General features: G+C 40.2%; 1 protein-coding gene across 5 annotated transcripts in view; it reads right to left on the bottom strand.

Moving 5' to 3' along the window:
* Positions 1-23561, bottom strand: part of atp8a2 (ATPase phospholipid transporting 8A2) — a 567355-nt gene that overhangs the window by 214130 nt on the left and 329664 nt on the right. For all 5 annotated transcript variants that reach the window (XM_043691978.1, XM_043691979.1, XM_043691980.1 and 2 more), the window contains one exon: positions 9502-9674. In XM_043691978.1, coding sequence (XP_043547913.1) covers positions 9502-9674 — 173 coding nt within the window. The remainder of the gene's footprint in view (positions 1-9501; positions 9675-23561) is intronic.

Genomic DNA, 23561 nt, shown 5'->3' on the forward strand with positions numbered 1-23561 from the left:
GAGGGGGGGAGAGGGAAGGGGAGAAGGAGTGAAAGGAGAGGGGAAAGGAGGGAAAAGGGAGAGGGAGGGGAATAAAAGAGAAAGTTAAAATTGAGGTGAGGGAACAAAAGAAAAGGAGGATGGGAGGGGGTGAGAGAGCGCGCAAGAAAAAGAAGGAAAGAAGACACAGAAAAAAAGAGACAGAGAAAGAGGAGGAAGGAGAGGAAGAAGGAGAAAGGAGTCAGGTAGAGACAGAGAGAGCAAGCATGTGAGTGAGAAAGAGAGCAACAATGGGAGAGGAACACTGAAGAGGATGTGCAGAATCAAGAGGAGAGATCTGAAAGTGGGTAAACAGATTGGAATGTAAAATGCAAGAGGGTTACAGAGGAAAGTAGGGATGGGAACAGACAGGAGGGCTACAGAGGAAGGCAGAGAGGGGGAGAGATTTACAAGAACATTGTCAGGGCATGAAAATCACAAATGTAATAAAAGATAAAATACGCTAAGATTGCTTTCCTTAAAACATAAGAGACTGAATGGGGACTTAATCAAGGTGTACACAGTAATGAAGTGATGGGGAACTCAACTCGTGAGGGGCGGTGAGCGTGACTGCCTTTGCCATTAAGGTTGCACTGTACTGGAGTGAGGACCAAGGAGTCCTAGCAAAATATGAGTCAATGGGAACAGGGGGTATTGGGGGCGGAGGGCAGGGAGGTGGTGTTGGGGTGGGGTGGCGCTAAGTGCCTCTGCTGGTTGTCGTCTTACCTGACAGAAAGAAAGAAGATTTTTATATGTCAACCATCTCAGTTCCTCAGGGTCACATCCTAGGCCCAACCACCTTCAGCTGCTTCATCAACGTGACCTAACCTCAATCACAACGTCAAACGTGGGGATGTTCGCTGATGATTGCACGATGTTCAGCATCATTTGTGACTCCTCAGATACTGAAGCAGTCCATTTCCAAATGAAGCAAGATCTGGACAATATCCAGCTCAAGGGCTGGCAAGTTGCAAGTAACATTTATGCTATACAAGTACCAGGTTCTACCATCTTCAACAAGGCAGAATCTAACCATTTTCCACTGGACATTCAATACCATCACAAAATTGCATCTCAACATCTTGAGGGTTACCATTGATCAGAAATTGAATAGGAGTACCTATAGGAGAAAGTGAGGACTGCAGATGCTGGGGATCAGAGCTTAAAAATGTGTTGCTGGAAAAGCACAGCAGGTCAGGCAGCATCAAAGGAGAAGGAGAATCCACGTTTAGGGCATAAGCCCTTCTTCAGGAATGAGGAGGGCGTGCCAAGCAGGTCGGGAGGAGGGACTTGGAGGGAGGGGCGTTGGGAATAACCTCCTTCCACCTGTCGCATTCCCAATGCCCCTCCCCCAAATCCCTCCTCCCTTGCTATAATTGCAGTTGTTCCAAATTATTTTGAGTTGAACATCTCTGCAAGAGTTCTGATTCACTGAAATCATGACTCATAACCACACTCCACAGGTATTGTTAGGCTTATATCTGCCCCCAAGTACTTTATTCTGGTCAACACTGGGATTGACCAGATGTAACTGGAAGGGGTTAAACAATTAAGAATAGAAATGAAGACACTAATGAGAAAATAAATATATACAGGACTCCTTATAACAGATGCCAGAAAAAAGCTAGGCGTCACGGTATATGGGAACGAAAGCAGTGAAGGTAGGGCATATCACTTTGCAACGTTCACTAAAAATCACAGCACAGCCGCTGAAAAATTGCTCTTATTGGTGGTGGTGGTGGTGGGGGGGGGGGGGGCGGTTTGTGTAGGATTAGTTTTACCCCTCTGTGGAACTTGTATTTAGATCAGGATGTCTATTGATATCTTTATTTGATTTGTCCCATTCATTCTAACAATTTACAGTAATTCCTAGTTGGTCATTGTAACAGTTCCTTGCAGAGTCCAGAGGTGGTCAACTACTCCAATGTTATTGTGGCAGTGAGCAATTAGAAGCTGAATAAATAATGATGCCATGAAATGACCACTGATTGTTGTAAAAACCAATCTGGCTCATTACATTATGTAACTCATTCTTGGGTGTAAAATGAAGCGGCTGTGGAGATAGTTGATGCATTGGTTTTCATTATCCAAAATTCCCTAGCTTCTGCTAAGATTCTATCAGGATGGAAGATAACACAAACAATTATTTGGAATAGAATTAGTAATCATTGGGCCAATTCGGAAGAGCCAACATTGATTTCAAAAGATTTCAAAAGTCACATTCGATTAATTGCTGGACCTTTTTCAACAGGTAAAGCTGTTGAGTTGTAGCACATGGACTTTCAAAAGGTATTTAATACAAACGACAAATATGAGAAAAGTTACAGTTCATAAAGGGACAGTAGAAACATGGATACAAAAGTTATAGGGAATAGTGGTAATCAGAGGATATTTTCCAGGCTGAGGAAGGTTTGTAGGGGAGTTCCTCAGGGCTCTGTATAAGAAACTTTCTTTTTCTAATGTATATTCATGATGTAGATCTTGTCATGCATGGGACAATTCTGTGGATGATATGACACTCAGAAGCATGGTAAACTGGAAGTACAGTACAGAGTTCCAAAAGGACACAGACAATTTGGTGTAGTGGGCACATAAAAAGCAGATGAATTTCAATATGGAAAAAGTATGAGAAAAGCAGGAGCACCACTGAAGGTGGCAGGTTAGGCAAAGAGAACCGTTAATACGCGTCCAGTATTCTGGGCTTTACTAACAGGTACATAGAATATAGGAGGCAGGAGGTTTCGCTGAATTTAAACAAGATATTTGATAAGCAAGGTGTGAAAAGTTGTCAGGGTAGGTGGGAATGGAGAGCGATCTAACTGCAGGGTGGATCTAGTTTGAGATTCTGAGTGGCCTACTCTGGCTTAACTTATATTTCTGCACATAAGAAGTCTGTATAAGAATATAGACAAGTCAAGGGATTCAGCAAAACATTGGCAGCTGGAACATAAATTGGAAAAAATGTGAACTGGTCTAATTTGGTAAGCTGAATAGAAAATTAGCACTTAATTTAAATATAATGAGAAATCAGAGTTCTGCTGTATAGAAGGATCTAGGTGTCCTGTTGCATGTGTCACAAAAGCTTAATAAGCAAAGACAGCAACTGATTAAGAAGGCAAACAGAAAGTTGTTTCTTACCACAAGGGAAATAGAAGATAAAAGTAGGAAGGTTTTGTTACAGATATGCAGGAGTATTGGATGGACACATTTGGAATAGTATATGCAGTTAGGGTCTCCTTATATAAAGAAGGATGTAAATGCATTAGAAGCAGTTCAGAGATGGTTTACTCGACTAAAACTAAGATTGGAGCAGTTATTTTCTGAGGAACGGTTGAATAGGCTGGGCCTCAATCCTCTGGAGTTTAGAAGAATGAGGGGTTGTGTTCTTGAAACATACAGAATCCTGAGGTGATGCGGCAAGGTGGATACGGAAAAGATGATCACTTATGTGAGAAAGATTTGAACTGGGGAAAACAATTTAAAAATAAGGTTTCTGCTATTTAAGATGGAGATGTGGAGGATTTGTTTCCCCTCTGAGGTAATGAGTCTTTGGAATACTCTTCCTCAGACAGAGGAAGCAGAGTCGTTGAGTACTGCTAAGGAGAGATGGGATTCTTTACTAACATAGTAATCAAGGGTTGTTGGGTTAGGAAGGAGTGAAGAGTTGAGGCCACAATCAGATCAGCCATGATCTTACCGTTTGGCAGAGCAGGCTTGAGGTTCCTAATTTGGATGCTCATGTATACACCTATTTTTAGGGAAGGAAATATGCTTACCTTTATCTGCTTGGGCTTTCATGTAACCACAAATCCACAGAAATGTCATTGACTTCAATGCCTTTTGAAATGGTCATTTATAGACTCATTTCAGGAACAATCAAATGCGGGCCTTAATACTGATGCCCACATCCCATGAAAGATTTTTCAAGAAGTGCGGCCACATTACGGAATCACATTGAACAGCAGATGTTTTGTTTTGGGTTGTGTAAGTGCAGTCTGGCTGAGTACAGTAGGTACTCTGACTATTAGAAACAACCAAAGGAATGTACTATTTGATTCTATTAATCAATTGTCGGAATTGTACAGGCTACATACATATAATTCATATATACAGTGGCTACTTATGTGGCATTTTCCACCAGAGTGGACAATTAATGCTCAGTGAAGGATGTCAAGTGTGCAACAAGCTGCCACATCACTCAGCATTTCTCACATTGTTGGTCACATTTAAGTAGGAGCAGGGTTGGGAAAAGTAGGTTTACGGGCAAACGAGGGGGAACATAAATTCCAGCCCATGTCTCTTAATACCTATCCCAGACAAAAATATAATTTACCTTAGTTTTGAAATTTTTAACTGACCTAGCCTCAACAGCTTTCTGGAGGTGACTGCTCAAGATGTCCACTTGCTTGTATGTAAAGGAATGCTTTATAACATTACCCCAGAATAACCTAATTCAGATTTTTAACATTATGCCCCTTCATCTGGATTTCTAAATAGCTTCTCTATTTAATTTATTAACTCATTAATAACCTCAACTAGATTCCCACTTACATCTTCTATATTCAAAGAAATGTAAGCTTACCCCAACACAACCTATTCTAATTTTTTATTTCAAATGAAAACACAAGGCATTGAAGAAACGCAACAGGTCTGGTAGTCTCTGTGGGGAGAAAGCAGAGTCCATGTTTTAGATCCACTAACTCTTACTTAACTATCCCAGTATAAAAGAAATGGATAGCAAACAGAATATTCTCCTTTGCCTGCACACATGAGGTGCTTTATGATTGGTGAATTGTCAGAAGTGTTAAATATGCTCTAATTTACTTCTCAAATAAAAGCAAAATACTGCTGATGTTAGAAATCTTGAACAAACAGACTGCACTGGAGAAACACAGAAGATCTGGCAACTCTCTCCACAGATACTGCCAGACGTGCTAAGCTTCTCCAGCATTCAGTGGTCATCTACGATTTATTGTAGGATCATAGAATCTCTACAGTACTGAAGGTGGTCATTCAGCCCATTGAATCTCCACTGACCCTCAGACTATCCTTGTAGCCCTGCATTTACTATGGCTAATCCACCAAATCCAGGAAACCAGAGGAACCAGCAGAAACCTACCCAAACACAGGTGGAATGTGCAAACTCCACACAGTCACCCAAGGCTGGAATCAAACTTAGGTCCCCAGTCCTCTGAGGCAGCAGTGCTAACCACTGAGCCACTATCCTGCCCAACAATTTAATCTGCTACGTTTCCTCTTGTTTTTATTATGATGTAAATTTGATTATTTATGCCTTGTAAAAAGGGTGCACTTTTATTAAATTGTTGTGAGATGTTTTGATGCCACTAAGAATTTTGCCTTCATTGGTCCATAGAGAAGAGCTGAATAGTTTGCCATCTAGTAACAAGTAAAAAAAAGCTCAACATCATGTAATTCAGAAAGATACCAGTTACAAATAAAATGTGAATCTGGTTCCCCAAAATAGGGACTTTCCTACATAAATTGTTTTTGCTTTCTCCCTTTAATGGGAGAAACACTTCCAAGAATATTTCCTTTCAAATGTTAATCGCACAAAAACACTTGTTGGCTTTAAAAAGTCAGCACCCTGCCATTCCTAAAAGCTGAAATGAAAACGAAAAGTTCTAAATTTGAATATCAAGTTAACTAGCATCTAAAAGTAAAGGCCAATGAATTTCACATGTGCTTTTCAATATACATTTTGAAAGGAAATATTTAAGTGATTGAGTCTAGTTGGAATGGTGGGCTGAATGGCTTCTTTCTGTGCTCAATAATTCTATGATTTTAAATCTGACCCTTGATCAAAACTTATTCTGGGTTGTACCATTTTCAGTGGTTACACTTCAACTTTCCAGCACTTTTCACAATTGACACAGGCTTCAGATGACATGTAACACTTTCTCACATCAGTTACAATGTCACTACGTTAAATTAGAACAGAGTCCAGTAGTTTAACACATGAATATTATTGGATGCAAACCAAGGATAATTGAAATACAAATTTGGGAAAAAGTAATCACTAAAAATGCAATAATTTCAAACCTTAAATACAGACTCAGTAGTCGAAATTCACATCACATCAGCTCTGATTGCATTATGACAATAGCAGCAATATTTCGGTTTCACAGCTGGAAGAGCACCACCTTCCAGGTAAAATTGGTATTATATTTAATGAATATCATGCAGACCTTACACAGTGTACAATTCTAGAAGTTGAAGGGGAGGCCAGGATAGGGGGATGTTGATGATGGGGGGAAGTTGATGGTCCATGCTATGTGTGTTGGGAATTTAAGGTAACCAATAATGAGATACAAGTATCTATTAATCAATAGCAGCACACTGTGAATTTTCATCCATGATGTGAAGACCCCAAACAAGTATTTTACTGCATGATGTCCATTATAAGTGACTGAAAACTTATGATGCAACAAGCATCATGAAATTTGGTTTCAGAGTAAAGAACCATTCAAAGTATATTTTGACATATATGCATGTCACTTTTATTGAATCATTATGGAGCACAGGAACAGGCCATTCAATCCAACAAGCTGTATCCTATGCAAACTTGCCAACTGAAACTATCTACTTTAATTTCAACCCTCTTAATCTTTCAAATACCTTTTATAGTTTCTCTGAAATATTTACCTAAATTGCTTTAAAATTAAATCTTGCATATCTCAATAGCCACTCCAAAGGTATTGGATGGTACTTAACTGAGACAATGGAGGCCTGCTTCATCACTTTTAGGGAAGGCCGGCTAAATTTAAGTACAACTCAGGCATTTAACTTTCTTATTGTTTACATAATTGGACATTCTTCAGGATCAAGGAGCCGAGGACTAAAATCCTGCTTATCAAGAGCTTCTGGCTAATCAGAGGTGGGCAGCTCCATTGTATGGCAATGCTACTGCCCACACAACATCCATCTGGGGCCTAGAATTATTGCGGGATTTCAGGCCACACATGAGTGCCTCTGAAGATGATAGGATCAGCAGTAAAGGGCAGGGAACCCCCACTTTTGATGCCAGAACTTACACTGGGCCTTTAGCAGGGAACATCCCACAAGCAGTCTCTCAGCTCCTTATGTAGGCATTAATTGCCCATTATGGACAAAGTAATAACAACTAATTGTTATGATTAGTCAACAACTACATACACTGTAAATGTATCATGCAACCAGCAGGATGGCAGAAATCTAAACATATCTGATATCCGATTAATGCATTGAGTTTCTTAATATCTTTATTTAAGGTTAAGAAAAGTAGGCGGTGGTTGTTAACTATTGGAGCTCATATAGGGAGCAACCTTGGGGCTCTTCAGGCATAGTAGTAATGTCCTCTGAACCAGGAGACCTGGGTTCAAAGTCTCAGCTGCTCCACAGGTGTGTAATAGGTTTATGGCACAGTGGTAATATCGCTACCTCTGAGCCAGAAAACCTGGGTTCAAGTTCCAGCTGCTCCACAGGAGTGTCATAATATATCATTCATAGGAAGCAAGTGTAACATGGGCATGGACTGAGAAGGGCAAGATCCAGTAGGTCAATAAACTCTCTTTACAGAACAAAAGATAGATGTGGCCTAAGTTCAATATTTCTAACTGGTTTGGAATCTATTAATAATAGACCTTTCTTTTGTCTACCAGCTCCCATGTCGCTTCTCTATGGCACTGTCCATTCATGTTTTGCAAGATGTTAATGGGTTAAGGAACTCATCTTAATCTTCCAGGCAGATAGATTCCACAACCCTAAATTTCACCACCAATTTCTCTTCTTCATGATTTTACTGTGTTTTTTTTTTGTCTTCACTGCATATAGCTTTCACGATTTCTTAAGCATTGTCCTACTCAGTCTGTATTCTGCAAAGCACTAGGAGACATCTACACACAAGTGAGAAGCAGTAAAATAATGCAAGTTAACACATTCATGAGGAATTCTTTAATTAGACATCTGTTTTCACTCATGAATACGATCACATTTGAAACTAAAATGGCATTCCAAATATCCACCAACAATTTGAAACCTCTGAATATCAGTACCAAACATAACCTATAGGGCTTGTGGAAATATCAGCGACATCCCAATATAAAGAACAAAATGGAATAACCAATAATGAGCCTTACTGCTCCTACAGAAATCTCAATATGAGTATCTAGATATCAAGTTGTAAGTAGAAATGCAGTATCTGCTTTAAAAGCAAAGCATTAAAAACACATACTAGCAACTCATGAATACTTTGTCTCACCAAAGAAAAACAAAACTACAGTACAATAAATTAACTCATGGCAGCAAAGTTCCCTTCCACACAACTGACTACAGCAGAAAGTCAAACATTTCCAACTGCAACCGATAACATTTACATTGACTGATTTGATGAGCCTAACCATTCCACATGACCACATTCATTAAAAAGTTCACATGCAGTATGTTTATAACTATACAAGCACATTTAGATGTTTATCACTTGTTAGTGAAAAGACACAGATCAAATTCTCACACCATTGTGTGCATAGGTCTTTAAGTTGTCTGCACAGAAAAAGTCCAGTTCATTTGACCTATTTAAAGAAACATAATGAAAGCCCAGTTATGGTTACCTGGAATTAATAGATTGTAATGTCAGGTTCTTAAATACAGCACTAAAAACAATTTTACTGAAAACATTTGTTAATCTTATGGTCATCCATGTTCATTTATTTTTGCTGAGGTGCCATGAAGAATAACTGCACAAACATCAAGAAATAAAGTTGATACTCCCCTTGGCAGGAATCAGTCCTGCACATTTAAAACACAAAGCTGAACTGAATCTATCTGTTCAGAGACCAGGTTTTCATCATGTAACAAATAAGATACCCTAGATATATAATACTTGGGCTGTGCCAAAGTGGCATCACTGACACCAATCGGACAAGGTCTGTGTAGCTTCATAGTTTCTTAGCAATTGTGTTGACATTAGTGTAGTAAAGCTGAAGTAAGTCCTTTCACCATTGTGGAAACTTTGTACTACTGCTACTAAGAATGCAGCAAAAATATGATCACCTTGAATACAAATACATATCTGCTGAACTTTCAATAATAATACAAAACAGCACAAAATATTTAAAAAAAACAATTTTTTGAAGGGGGCTGAGATAAGGGCATATACTCTGTATATCACTCTCACCACTTTATAATTATATGCACAGGATTTGAATGCTATAGTATACGTTTTGACAAGGTTGCAAAAAAGTGACCAAGTGGTCAGCAATAGCTAATTGATTCAGTATTGTATTTTAAGAAATGGAGCTACACCTTCTACCCCTCCCTTTCCCTAATTGCTCTGGTTTAGGTATGTTTTTTGCCCCATGCTCTGCTGATTGACTCTTGATACCTCATTACAATTAGGAATAGGCAAAAGCTACTAATTTGCCAAAATGATTCACATCCCAAGGACAATTTAAAACAAAATCTTGTCAATATAGCCAGTATTCTTACCTGCAGCAGATGACAGCTTTACAAGACAAAGCCAGATCTAAAAACGAATGACGGGCTTCAAAAGACAGTGCGTATTTCAAAGTGTGCCCATCTATAATTAGGGCAAGCTCGTTCTCTTTGTTCAAGGACTCACCTAGGTCCTCACAATGGTGAGTAAGTGTTTCCCTGGTTGCCTACAAAAAAACAAAAATTTTGTTAATAATCTTGAACAGCATATTTCCTGAATTCATGGTCATAATTTATACTGCCTTTCCTGTTGTTGTTTTCCTAACTGAAAGGCAAGAATTCAACAACCTGACCCCCATAAAATACAGCCAAATTAATCAGCCATAATTTGGAGATTTAATGTGCAATTGTCAATTTAAAAGCAGAACATCATGCAATGGAATACTTACTCCGGAGTAAAGTCTGAGCCCTGAGAAGGATAATTCCAATACAAATGTTTAGCATTTATAGAGAATTGCCCACTCATTTCTCCCAATCCCATTCAAATTGGAATGTAAAATTTTTATTTCATCTTGGGAAGCACAAATTGTGAGGTTACAATGATGAGGTTGATAAGATTACTACATTTTGGGACTATTTCTTTAAAGTAAAATGAAAGGGGCTATCTGACTTTTCCATGGGCCACCTTGCGGAAAGTCTAAGTGATTTGATTGTTAGGAATTAAAGAGTGGGGCATGTGTCTGGGAAAAAGCTGCTAAGTATTTACACTTGGAATCAATGATATCAGCCTTAGTACTAACAGTAGGCTGGTATGACAGCCTGGTGGTTTCCAAAGTCCCTGAGAAGTAATGAGAATATAGCAATATCGCACAATAGATAGTTGTGCTTTAATATGTCTATTTAGTACTAAGTTCATGACTTGGAAGAGCCACTGTTGGATTGGGGTGGACAAAGTTAAAAATCACACCACACCAGGTTATAGTCCAACAGGTTTATTTGGGAGGCACTAGCTTTCAAAGTGCTGCTTCTTCATCAGGTGGTTGTGAAGCAAGACCATAAGACACAGAAGTTATAGCAAAAGGTTACAGTATCATACAGCTGAAATGATCAACCCAGATTAGGTCTTTCAACTTTTAGAATGGGTTTGCTCGTTTTGGTTCTTTAATATGTAAATCCCAGAACTTCTTTTAAATCACATTCTCAAGATAACTTCAAGTATTCTAACAAAAGGTGCCATCTCAGCTCAGACAATGCATTAAAGGTGTGAGGTTAAAGTCTGTCTCTGTCCCAATCTTGAGTCAGACTGGTTCTTTTTCTAAAGTGTGATTTATATATTACATGGACTGACTGTAGATTATGCATTTTTGAACAAAGTAGAATATATCTGCAAATATAATTCTGTAGGTAAAGATTCACCCCATAAACATTTTATGTGTGTGCATGCAGGAGAGACAGAGTAAGTGTGCGCATGTGACTGTGCGCTTGTGGGTGCGAGTGCATGTAAGAGTGTGTGTGTTTGCATATGTGTAAGTTTGGTAAAGTATGTAAGTGAGTGTGAGACGGTGCACACGTGGGTGAGAGTGTGGGGGATGTATGTGTGTGTATGAGAGAGAGCTTGTGTATGTGAAAGGGTCTGTGTGAGTGTGTAAGAGTGTGTGTGTGTGCGTGTACGAGAGAGAGTGTATAGTGCAGTGGGGTCACCTGTAGTGTGACATGAACCCAAGGTCCTGGTTGAGGCCATCCTCAAGTGAGAGCCTGTTGAGTTCCCTAGGATAATTAATCAGCAATCCAAACTGAAATTCACTTTGCCATGCTGGGGACTGAGATGGGAAGGGTACAGATGAAACCACTGCAAGCTTTCATAAAATATATAATGAGATTAGTCTGGGGAGTGAGAAAGAGAGCAGCTAGAGGCTGAAAGTCTCTAGACTTCACGACATTGGATTGATTGAAATTGTTTACTTTTCCATTATGCAGAGAATTTAAATTGTGCTTTGGTCAGTGGGTCTGTTGTTTTGTGAGAGATGCCAAAATTGTCTATTAATAATTTTGATTAATCGTTACGGAGATAATGTCCTGCCTCCAGATGATAAAGCCTGGTCAGTGCATTTTGGAAAAGCTATACCTATCTCTAAATCAGTTGCAATGGTTTGACTCAACTGGTGAGTCAAAAGTGTAAAGCTCAAACTTTTAAATTGCAAAGACACTTGAGTGTCAGATTGACAGTAAAGAGAGCAATTGATAACACATTCAACCAGTCTAGACTTCAAGTCACCAGTAAAACCAGATTAAAGCAGCAGAATACCTGGGGAATGGATTCAGCAGCTCAACAGTGGAGGCCCCTCCCACAGAAAGCATCCAACCGATCATCCCTTCCTGTCCACCAGCAGAAAGTCTAGTTAGTCTCACTAGAATTTAAGGACTATCAAGGGAGCCTGGATCAAAGGTGAATGAGGATAGGATGGGAATTACAGGTTAGGGTAGAGTGGGCAATGATGTGGCTCTCAGTGCCACTCAACTTCAGATGCCAGATGCCTCAACTGAAATTTGCTGGCAAACCATACACTGTTTTCAGGAAAGCCACGTTACTTATAATTAATTCCTGAGCAACCACTAATTTAAAGATAATTAGTCTAACTGCCACCACTGGCATCGATTGCCTCATTGTGAGCACCTTTATCCCTGACTTAATTGGGGGAGTCTTAACGCTGCTTTGCGTGAGATGTAGAGCCTCACTTGTGATCAAGTAGGCCCCAGCTTCCTTGGTTCCCTTCACAAGGAGCTGGATTATTTATGCAGAAAGTGAGGACTGCAGATGCTGGAGATCAGAGTCGAGAGTGAGGTGCTGGAAAAGCTCAGCAGGTCAAGCAGCATCTGAGGAGCAGGAGAATCAACGTTTCGAGCAACAGTCCTTCATCAGGAACCTGATGGGGTGAAGGGTTCTTGCCTGAAATGTTGATTCTCCTGCTCTTCAGATGCTGCCTGACCTGCTGTGCTTTTCCAGCACCACACTCTCAATGCTGGATTATATAGGTCCATCAAAGCTATTCCTGGATTTCAAATGATTGCTAAATATCTCATTACACCACTAGAAGACGAGCAAGTTCTGTTGGTGTCCTCAACAACACTCCTCCTTCCAGCAGCATCACAGAATAACCAGCCAGGTAATACTACTTGTGGGATTTTCTGTTGAAATAGTAATTATTACTTCAGCGAATACACAGAATGACTGCGCATCAAAAACTTTGCTGCATAAAAACCATTTTAGGAAACCTCAAGACACAATTGCGCTATAAAAACACAAGCTTTTATTCGGATAGAAAATACCACTATTCTTGAAATTAAGCATAAGTGGCACTTCCCCAACCATTATATAATAAACCTTTAAGCTATTAATGAAACTTTAAAGACATTACATAGACTTTTAATACCTTGAGCTAAAGAGTCAATGACCATTCCCTTACACCTATAGTTGACTGCTTAACAGATTAATTTACTAAAGTTCAATTTTCCATACAGATAGATTTATCAATAACATTTTTGAAGGAACACATGAAAGAAAATATCTAAACTTGGAACCCACTGTAAAAGAAACCCAAGTAATAAAGCCAAAACATCCAATAGAAAAATTTGCAAGAATTCTGCTAGCATTTATTGCCTGCCCTAAATTGCTTGAGATGGTATTGATGAGCTGATCTCTTGGAACACTGCAGTCCTGTTGGTGTAGGTACACCCACAATGTCATTATGGAAGAGTTCTAGGATTTTGTCCCAGCCATAGGGAAAGAATGGTAATACATTTCAAATAAATGCAAACAATGCAGATGATGGAAATCTGAAACAAACAGTGAATACTGGGAAAATTCAGCAAGTCTGGAAGCTGTTAATGTTTCAAGGCAGGTATGAGCCCTTTTCAGAACTTCTTCACTTATTGCCAAGGCAAGAATAGTGAGTGGCTTGGAGGGGAGCTTGCAGCTGGTAGTGTTCTCATTTACTTCCTTCCCTTGCCCTTCTAGATGCTAGTGCTTGTGGATCTGGATGAACCTGCTGAAGGATGGGTTGCTGCAATGTATCCTGTAAATGCTGTAATTGTGCGTTGGTGATGGAGGAAGTGAATGTCGATCACGGGGCTTCTTTGGCCTGGCTGGTGTCAAGCTACTTGGCGTTGTTGAATCTGCACTCATCCCAGCAAGTGAGGAATATTCCATCTTGTGCCTTGCAGGTGATGGACAGACATTGGGGTTACATTATTTTCTTATCTTAGCCTCTGACTAATATTTATTTGAGTAGTCCAGATCAGCTTCTGGTAAATAATAATCCCCAGGAATGTTGATAGTGGTGATAAAGTCATGGTAATGCCATTGAATGTCAAGAGGTGACAGTTGGATTCTCTCATTAGTGTTTGTGTCATTATCTGGCACTTGAGTGACACAAATGTTCTTGGCAACTTGTCAGCCCAAGTCTGCATTTTGTCTGCTGCATTTGAAAGTGGACTGTTTCAGTGTCCAAGGACCAGACACATACTGTGATAAGAAATTAGCCTAAACTCAAATTACCAGTATTCCAGATTGCACCTGGGTAACGAAAAGTCCTCCAGAATAAAGATTTGATAATGTTTTCACCTCTAATTTCCTTGCAGATTTATTCCTCTTCATCCTTCCCACTAGTTGAGAGTCTATAGATTACATTGAGCGATGTATCTGAATGTCTTGTTCCTTAGCTGTGGCCAAATTAACACTCTGGGGTGCCCTCTTTTTCTAACACTGCAATGTTCTCCTTAACTAATACCACATCTTTCCCATTCCCTGTCTTTTCTTTGTAAATCTTCCTTGTAGCTAGAAATGTTTAACATTCAGTCCTGCCTTTCATTAAGCCAGGTCTCTTATCGCTACATCATAATTAGAATCATAGGTTTATAAAGGCCTACAACACAGAAAAATGCCAGTCAAAAACCACCACCTAACTATTCTAATCAAAATAATTATACCTGACATCTGTGCCTCCAATTTCCAAATCTTATTTATGATACAATGTGTATTCACATGTCTGTGGATCAGTTACCTCAGAAGGCTGGTGACTGGTTTGCAGTTTAATACATCTTGGTTCATTTCCCACATCAGTTGAGGTTACCATGAGGGACTCTCTTTCTCAATCTCTCACGTCACTTGAGGTCTGGTGACCCTCCAGTTAAATCACTGCCAGTCATCTCTATCTATGATCCAGCAGCCCTGTGGTCTGGTAGGACTAAGGTGCTTTATTCACATAAATGCATAAAAATGATATGAAGACAATTCAAACTAGGACAAAGGTTGGAGGAGCTATGCGTAGTGAGGAGGATTACCAGAAGATATAGCAGGATAGGCTGGAGACTTGGGCAGAGAAATGGCAGATTTAATTTGATGGACAAGGTGATGCATTTTGGAAGGCCGAATGCAGGACAAAAGTATACAGTAAATAGCAGAAACCTTTCAAGCATTAACATAGAGATAGATCTAGGCTACAACTCCACAGTTCCCTGAAAGTGGCAACACAAGTGGATAATGTGGTCAAGAAAGCACAAGGCATGCTTGCCTTCATCAGTCAGGGCACAGAGTATAAAAATTGGCAAATCATGTTGCAGCTGCAGAAAATTTTAGATGTGCCATACTTGGGATATTGTGTACAGTTCTGGTCACCACACTACCAGAAGGAAGGGAAGACTGTGGAGAGGGGACAGAATGGTTTACCAGGATGTTGCTTGGTTTAGACCGTAAGAAAGTGAGGACTGCAGTTAGGAACCCTCCAACCACAAGGGATGAACTCAGATTTCTCCAGTTTCCTCATTTCCCCTCTCCCCACCTTGTCTCAGTCCCAACCCTCGAACTCAGCACCACCTTCCTAACCTGCAATCTTCTTCCTGACCTCTCCGCCCCCACCCCCACTCCAGCCTATCACCCTCACCTTAACCTCCTTCCACCTATCGCATTGCCAATGCCCCCTCCCCCAAGTCCCTCCTCCCTACCTTTCATCTTAGCCTGCTTGGCACACTTTCCTCATTCCTGAAGAAGGGCTCATGCCCGAAACGTCAATTCTCCTGCTCCTTGGATGCTGCCTGACCTGCTGCGCTTTTCCAGCAACACATTTTCAGCTTAGACCGTAAGAGCTTAAGACATAGGAGTGGAAGGAAGGTCACTCAGCCCATCAAGTCCACTCCACCATTCAATCATGGCTGATGGGCATTTCAACGCCACTTACCCACACTCTCCCATATCCCTTAATTCTTTGCGAGATTAAGAATTTATCAATCTCTGCCTTGAAGACATTTAATGTCCCGGCCTCCACCGCGTGCCATGGCTTGAAGGATATTAGCTATGAGGAGAGAGTGGACATACTTAGCGTGACTTGATAGAGGTTAACAAAATTAAGAAAGGCATGGATAGTCAGAGTCTTTTCCCCTAGAATAGAAATGCCAATTACTAGGGGACACACATTTAAAGTAAAATGGTGCAAGTTTAAAGGAGATGAGAGAGGCTAGGTTTTTACACATAGTGTAAGTGCCTGGAATGTGCTGCCAGAGGACATGGTAGAAGCAGATACAATAGCAATATTTAAGAGGTACCTTGACATATCCATGAATAGGCAGAGTCTATGTTTCCCACCTAACACTTCTCCTACTCTGAAAATTACACATTTATTCCTACTCCATTCCCTTTATCAAAAGTCCGACAAAAGAATAGAGAAAAAAAAACATAAGACTGGAGAGATTGGAATGTTAACAAGTGTGGATGGTCTCTAAACAATGTCATGGTCATGTTGAAAGTAAGGGGTGGGGTGCAGTTCATGGTTTAAATTACAAGGATTGCTTATTCACGTGTTCACCCCAAGCTCTAATGCTACAGCACTCATTCACAGTCTCACACACGGTCATACTCAAGGAAAGTAGAGTTTAAAAGAATTCTACACTTTTACAGTGATGAAGATCACATCTTCATTCCTATTTTAGGTAGATTTAACAGCCAAATTGATAATGTCAAGTCATTTCAGGATTCTCTTGTACGGATGGACATGCTGCAGGTCACAAAGTTATCTTCTTGTGCCACTCTGCTGGAATGTCCACCAATCCAGAAAACTGACCTGAACAGGCTTGGAGACCGTGCGGTGTCACGGTATGATTCTTCTGCCTTATTGTCTGCTGCTGCTGTTGTTGTTATGTTCTGCAGTCAGCAATTAAAGATTACAGAGAAAACATGGCTGCCTTAATATATGACTCCGCAATTTACTTCCTGTTCAAAAAATGGGGGAATTCTTAAATAGATTTGCCACACCTTGGTTTATTCCTTTAAGGGTCATCTCGAAAGGGTTAAAACAATCACCTTCTTTGGTTCAGTCATGATAATTTTCAATTGAACTCTTTGGCACCAGTCATGAATTGACAATCCATGTAAGATAAGATTGGTATAATGTAGCTTCCACAATAACAGCGTTCTTATACAGAGTCACTAGACTTGAAATATTAACTCTGCTTTCTTCACCCAGATGCTGCCAAAGCTGCTGAGTTTCACCAGCAACTTCTGGTTTTGTTTCAGAGTTCCAGAATCTGCGATTCTTGGTTATAGTTTACACTCACTTCCACAGCCTATCAACAATTTGCCTAATTCATTTAGTCAAACATCAATTAGGCCTTCCAATTCCACTTGGAACAAGAACATTTCTCCCTGAACTGTAAATTAGAACTGTCAAGTTTATTGTGAGGTAGTTGCCCATTCCCATGTATTCAATTCCTGATTTTATTCATGTTTCCCAAAGTCTAATGTCAGTGAGTGGGCAAAATTGGAGAAGAAAACGGAACCCCCCATTCTGCTGAGGTAACAACTGTCACAACCGTTTTTAGAGTACCACTGGCAGGGGCTGGAAGAACAACCACCTGTTCTCTCAGTTAGAGAATTGAAGGGAAACAGCCTAATCGGGAGTTAAGCAGTTTTCAAAAATAACAAAATTTAACGCAATAAGTCACACCATATAAAAATGGCAGTAACTGTTCATGAGGTATCATACCAATTTTGTGTTTTATATTTCATACAAAGAGTGTAGACATGTGGAACAGGATATTTATTGGTTTTGATAAATATTTGTAGGTCACCTCCTATACATCAATTCAAAAATAAAGCAAACCTGTTGTCAGCTTTATTATATACAATCAATGCTCTCAAAAGGTCATTTCAGCAAACCAGAGAAAAAGCAACACCCAAGTCATAACAGCTGCCAGATGTATTCACGTTAAAAGTATTGTACATTTATGTGTACTGTTTAAATAAATTAAATCCCCACTGTACAAGGTAGCAACAAAAGACACAATAGCTACCATTGTGAATCTTCCCATTGAAAAATGCCTCTTTTGCAAGTAGCTAATCAGAACAGCCTACAGGCTTAGTGTTATGGGTGGTCTCAGCTGCAGGCTGCATCCCAAAGCTCTGTAAGTAATCATGTAATGACATGTAGTTTACATTTTCTCACCTTCAAATGTCCTGGATTACTACAATCAGTGGTTCTGTATAACCGCACATTAACACCAACATTTTACTAGCCACACACAAAAAAAAAATCGAACCTCGTATACCGGATTGGTCTCTTGAATCACAATTAAACACAGAATCAGCTTTTGTTCTCTCTGCTGTGGGACCAAACAGCTAACTAAAATATAAGCAATGGAATAGAGCTTCCAGTCATTAGGTAATCAATCACTGTTAGTTGTTTTGGTCTGAACACCGCACTGAGTAATGTGCAGTCAGAACTGACGCACAATTCAGTTTCAAGCCTCTGGAAGGTTTAACTTGTAGCAGTTCAAGTATTCTGGTCACAGAAACAAACTCTGTTGCAATATACATACTTATACCAGCAATGTCTCAAATATGCATTTTAATAAGTACAATGGGTAGTAACATTGACAATTGATCTGGTAATTCCTTAAACTGGAGAAGTTCAAATGGAGGTTTCTTCAGCTCTTCTGGTAGATCAGACACAGTGGTAATTTACTGGATTTAACTGAGCCAGACTAATGACATGTTACAATATATCCGTTATCTGTTTGAACCAGAACCATTTGTAGCTGGAACCTTTACTCATTAAGACAGGGAAACAACTTCTTTTAAAATTGATGAATTTCCTTTACCCTCATTAGTTATGTTCATGTAATTATTTACATGATTTGAAGATGCCAGTGTTGGACTGGGGTGTACAAAGTTAAAAATTGCAAACACAAGGTTATAGTCCAACAGGATTTTTTGGAAGCACTAGCTTTCGGAGTGCTGCTCCTTCACCAGGTAGAGCAGCACTCCAAATCCAGAGTGGCGTTCTAAATAATACATTCTTCAAAAGAGTACTTTGCATTAACTGTTTCAGATTTAAATCAGTCAAACACATGTAAGCACAAATGAATTTAGCATCACTCCAGCTCAGTTGATGGATTATTACTTGTGAACAACATGACCTGTTCTTTTTGCTAACAATAAAATTTGTTCTACATCTGTAATGTCAAAACAGTTCAAAATCACTACTATTTTGACAGGCTTTAATAATTTAATACTTTTTGCTTTATTTGTGACAGAAGATGGTCTGCTGAAACATGGATTTCTGTTCATAGGATGTTTGGGACTGCATCTAGACAAGCATTTATTTCCCATTTTTAATTGCCGAAAGGGTAGTTAAGAGTCAACCAAATTGCTATAGGTCTGGAGCCACATCTAAGCCAGACCACAAAGATGGTAGATTTCATTCCCTAAAGGGTATTAGTGAACCATATGACTTTTTACAACAAACAACAGTAGTTACACGGTGACGTGAAGTCCTGCTGGAGGCAAGGCTGAAAATAATTTGACTTTTAAGTGAACGCAGGAATTTTTGAATGACTTTGAATTATATCAGAAAAAAAATACTGCAAAGAATTTAGCTACATCTCGAGTATCCCAAGAAAGGACTTTGAAGAGAACCAAAGTGGACTGGTGAATTTTACAGTTGTCTGTGAAATAGCTATAATTGAAAGCGACTCCCATTTGCAGTCATGTAGTTTGCCTTTAAGTACCTCACTTTGTGCACAGCTTAAAAAAATTTATTGGAGGTTTCAGCTACAAGTGTCAGTCAGTATTTCCACAAATGTCAGAAGCTGAAGATATTGCATTTAAAGCTTCAACACAAACCTGCTGCAGTTTCTATTTCCACTTTTGATACAGCCACAGTAGTGCTACTGACCTATGACCTTTAGGCAACAAATTAAACCAGACACATTTTCTTCTAGCTCATCAGTTGAACTAACTGCTTGACATTTATGGATTTCTGGTTGTAAAATATAAGCTCCTTATACACCAGTCATGTGCAATAATATCTGCCTTCTTTACAAGTTGTAATGCAAAGTCATGCCAATTTGATCATTATACAGGAAAGCATCTAACTCCAGTACATTGTTTTAAAGATCTTAACCTCTTGTTAAGTCTCAGTGTTGCCTTTAGGAACATAAGATAAGGGAGCCTTTGATCAACATTAACATTTGGTCATGGATGATAGTAATATAACAATCCAAACTTACAAGTAATCTTTAGTAAAATAAAGCTGTACTCGTTCTTTTTTTTAAACTAAGTTCCTTGAAACTGGCATCCCAGGTAGACACGGGGTGAAGGTGGCTTTTGGTACGCCTCATTGATTCACATCATTGATTACAACAGTTGGGATGTCATGTTACAGCTATACAAGACATTGGTAAGGCCACATCTGGAACACTTGGTACAATTCTGGTCGCCCTGCTATAGGAAGGATGTTATTTAACTGGAAAAGCTGTAAAAAGGATGTTACAAGCATGTAACCAAGACTACGAGGTTTGAGTTATGAGAGGCTGGAGAGGCTGGGACCTTTCTCCTTGGAGCTTAGGAGGCTGATGACCTTATAGAGGTTTATAACATCATGAGGGGCATAGATAAGGTGAATAGCCAAGGTCTTTTTGCCAGGGTAGGGTGAGTCCAAAACTATAGGCCATAGGTTTAAGGTGAGAGGGGAAAAGATTTAGAGTCATAGAGTCATAGAGATGTACAGCATGGAAACAGACCCTTCGGTCCAACCTGTCCATGCCGATCAGATATACCAACCCAATCTAGTCCCACCTGCCAGCACCCGGCCCATATCCCTTCAATCCCTTCCTATTCACATACCCATCCAAAATGCCTCTTAAATGTTGCAATTGTACCAGCCTCCACTACTTCCTCTGGCAGTTCATTCCATACACATACCATCCTCTGCGTGAAAAGGTTGCCCCTTAGGTCTCTTTTATATCTTTCCCCTCTCACCCTAAACCTATGCCCTCTAGTTCTAGACTCCCTGAACCCCTTTGTCTATTTACCCTATCCATGCCCCTCATAATTTTGTAAACCTCTATAAGGTCATCCCTCAGCTTCCAATGCTCCAGGGAAAAAAATCCCCAGCCTGTTCAGCCTCTCTATAGGTCAAATCCTCCAACCCTGGCAACATTCTTGTAAATCTTTTCTGAACCCTTTCAAGTTTCACAACATTTTTCCAATAGGAAGGAGACCAGAATTACATGCAATATTAGATTAGATTAGATTCACTACAGCGTGAAAACAGGCCCTTCAGCCCAACAAGTCCACACCGACCCTCCGAAGAGCAACCCACCCAGACCCATTCCCCGACATTCACCCCTGACTAATGCACCTAACACTATTGGCAATTTAGCATGGCCAATTCACCTAACCTGCACATCATTGGACTGTGGGAGGAAACTGGAGCACCCGGAGGAAAGCCACACAGACACAGGGAGAATGTGCAAACTCCATACAGACTGTTGCCCGAGGCGGGAATTGAACCCAGGTTCCCGGCGCTGTGAGGCAGCAGTGCTAGCCACTGAGCCACCATGCCACCTTATTCCAACAGTGGCCTAACCAATGTCCTGTACAGCCGCAACATGATGTTCGAACTCCTGTACTCAATACTCTGACCAATAAAAGAAAGCATACCAAACGCCTTCTTCACTATCCTATCTACCTGCGACTCCACTTTCAAGGAGTTATGAACCTGCACTCCAAGGTATCTTTGTTCAGCAACACTCCCTTGGACCTTACCATTCAGTGTATAAGTCCTGCTAAGAGTTGCTTTCCCAAAATGCAGCACCTTGCAGTTATCTGAATTAAACTCCATCTGCCACTTCCCAGCCCACTGGCCCATCTAATCAAGATCCTGTTGTAATCTGAGGTAACCCTCTTCGCTGTCCACCTCCAATTTTGGTGTTATCTGCAAACTTACTAGCTGTACCTCTTATGCTGGCGGGGGGGGGGGGGGGGGGGGGGGAGGAATCTTTCTCACACACAGAGTGGTGCGTATATGGAGCAGCTGCTAGAGGAAGTGATAGAGGCAAGTACCGTTACAACATTTAAAAGACTTTTGGACAATACATGGGTGGGAATATGGGCCAAACACAGTCAAATGAAATTAGTTCTGTTTAGGAAACCTGGACAGCATTGTGATAAAAATAGATCAATTTTTAATGTCCATCATCTGATTTTTAAACATTTCATAGATTAAAATGGTTTCAAAAACAGAAAACACTGACATAAAATGGCTACAGTGATTACCTGACTAGTTCATGAAATCATCAATAAACAAGACCCAACCTGAGCTGAAATTAACATAGCAAAATGACTAAAACCAGTGATCACAGAATCCTTACAGTACAGCAAGAGGCCATTCAACCCATCAAGCCAGCACGCCCCTCCAAACAGCATCCCACCCTATCCCTTCAACGCTGCATTTACCCATGGCTAACTCACCGAGCCTGCACATCCCTGGACACTACAGGGTAATTTAACATGGCTAGTCCACCTGACCTACATACCTTTAGACTGTTGGAGGAAACTGGAGTGCCCAGTGGAAACCCACACAGACACAGGGAGAACATGCAAATGCCACGCATACAATGGAGTCTGGAATCAAACCTGGGTCCCAGGCGCTGTGAGGCTGCAGTGCTAACCACTGAGCCACCATGCCATAAGTCATTGCAATCTGCATCTCCTTTGTGATTGACACAGTTTTGGAATTTTTGTAAATTGGGATGGAAGTCCCTTGCAAATCACATCCAGCTTGAAGAAAAATAATTAAGTCAGACACAGGATTCATCAATGCACTTCAATTCTCTTCAAAGTCCTTTCTTGGGATCCTCAGGATACGGTTAAATTCTTTCTGGTGTAGTTCCGAGCAGTTCAAAATAACCAAAATACTCGAAGACCAAATTATCTTCTGGACTGCCTCCACCTGCACTCTAAAATACCAAAACGAGGTACCTCATTCAGCCAAGTCACTAATTAATGGTCTCTTGGATATTAACAACTGTATTTCAGCCAGGAACTTTGAGTAGATGAGGGAGAAAAATAATGAATTCGTTAACAGCAGAATTGGGAAACCTGCCCCGCTGAGAGAAATAGGATGAGATCCCACCTAGTTTCAGACCTTTGCCAAACATTATCCAGTGTTAAAGCAAATTGGAGAAACACCCATTCAGTGCAAACCCAAGGACATCTACAAACTTCACCATTGCTGGGGATACAAACCAATTAAACAACTGTGGTCTTTGCTTAAAACTCAAGGGCTATTTTTGATACTGCCCATTCTTCCTTTTTGCACAAGGTACTCTGCCTGATTAAATCTTATACCTGTATTTGAGTGTTTGGTGTAGCTACTTCTTACACTTCTCAAAACAACAAAACAAATTACGAGGCAGAGCAATAGATGTTTTTTTACTTGGTCTTTAATAAAGCCTTTGACAAGGTTCTGCACGGTAGACCACTTAGTTAAGTTTGATGACATAGGATTCCAGGTGAGCTTGCCAATTGGATACAAAATTGGCCTTATCGTAGGAGACAGAGGGTGGTGGAGGGCTGGTTTTTGGACTGGAAAATCTGTGACGACTGCATTCCATGGATATCAGTACTGTGTCCACTTCTGTTTAACATTTACATAAATGATTTGGAGGAGAATTTAGGAGGCATGTTTAGTAACTTTGCTGATGACACCAAAATTAGTGGTATAGTGAACAGTAAAGAAGGTTATCTAAGATTACGAAGAGATCTTGATCAATTAGGTCAA

Source organism: Chiloscyllium plagiosum, chromosome 6 (genome assembly GCF_004010195.1).
Source record: "Chiloscyllium plagiosum isolate BGI_BamShark_2017 chromosome 6, ASM401019v2, whole genome shotgun sequence".
Lineage (NCBI taxonomy): Eukaryota > Metazoa > Chordata > Chondrichthyes > Orectolobiformes > Hemiscylliidae > Chiloscyllium > Chiloscyllium plagiosum.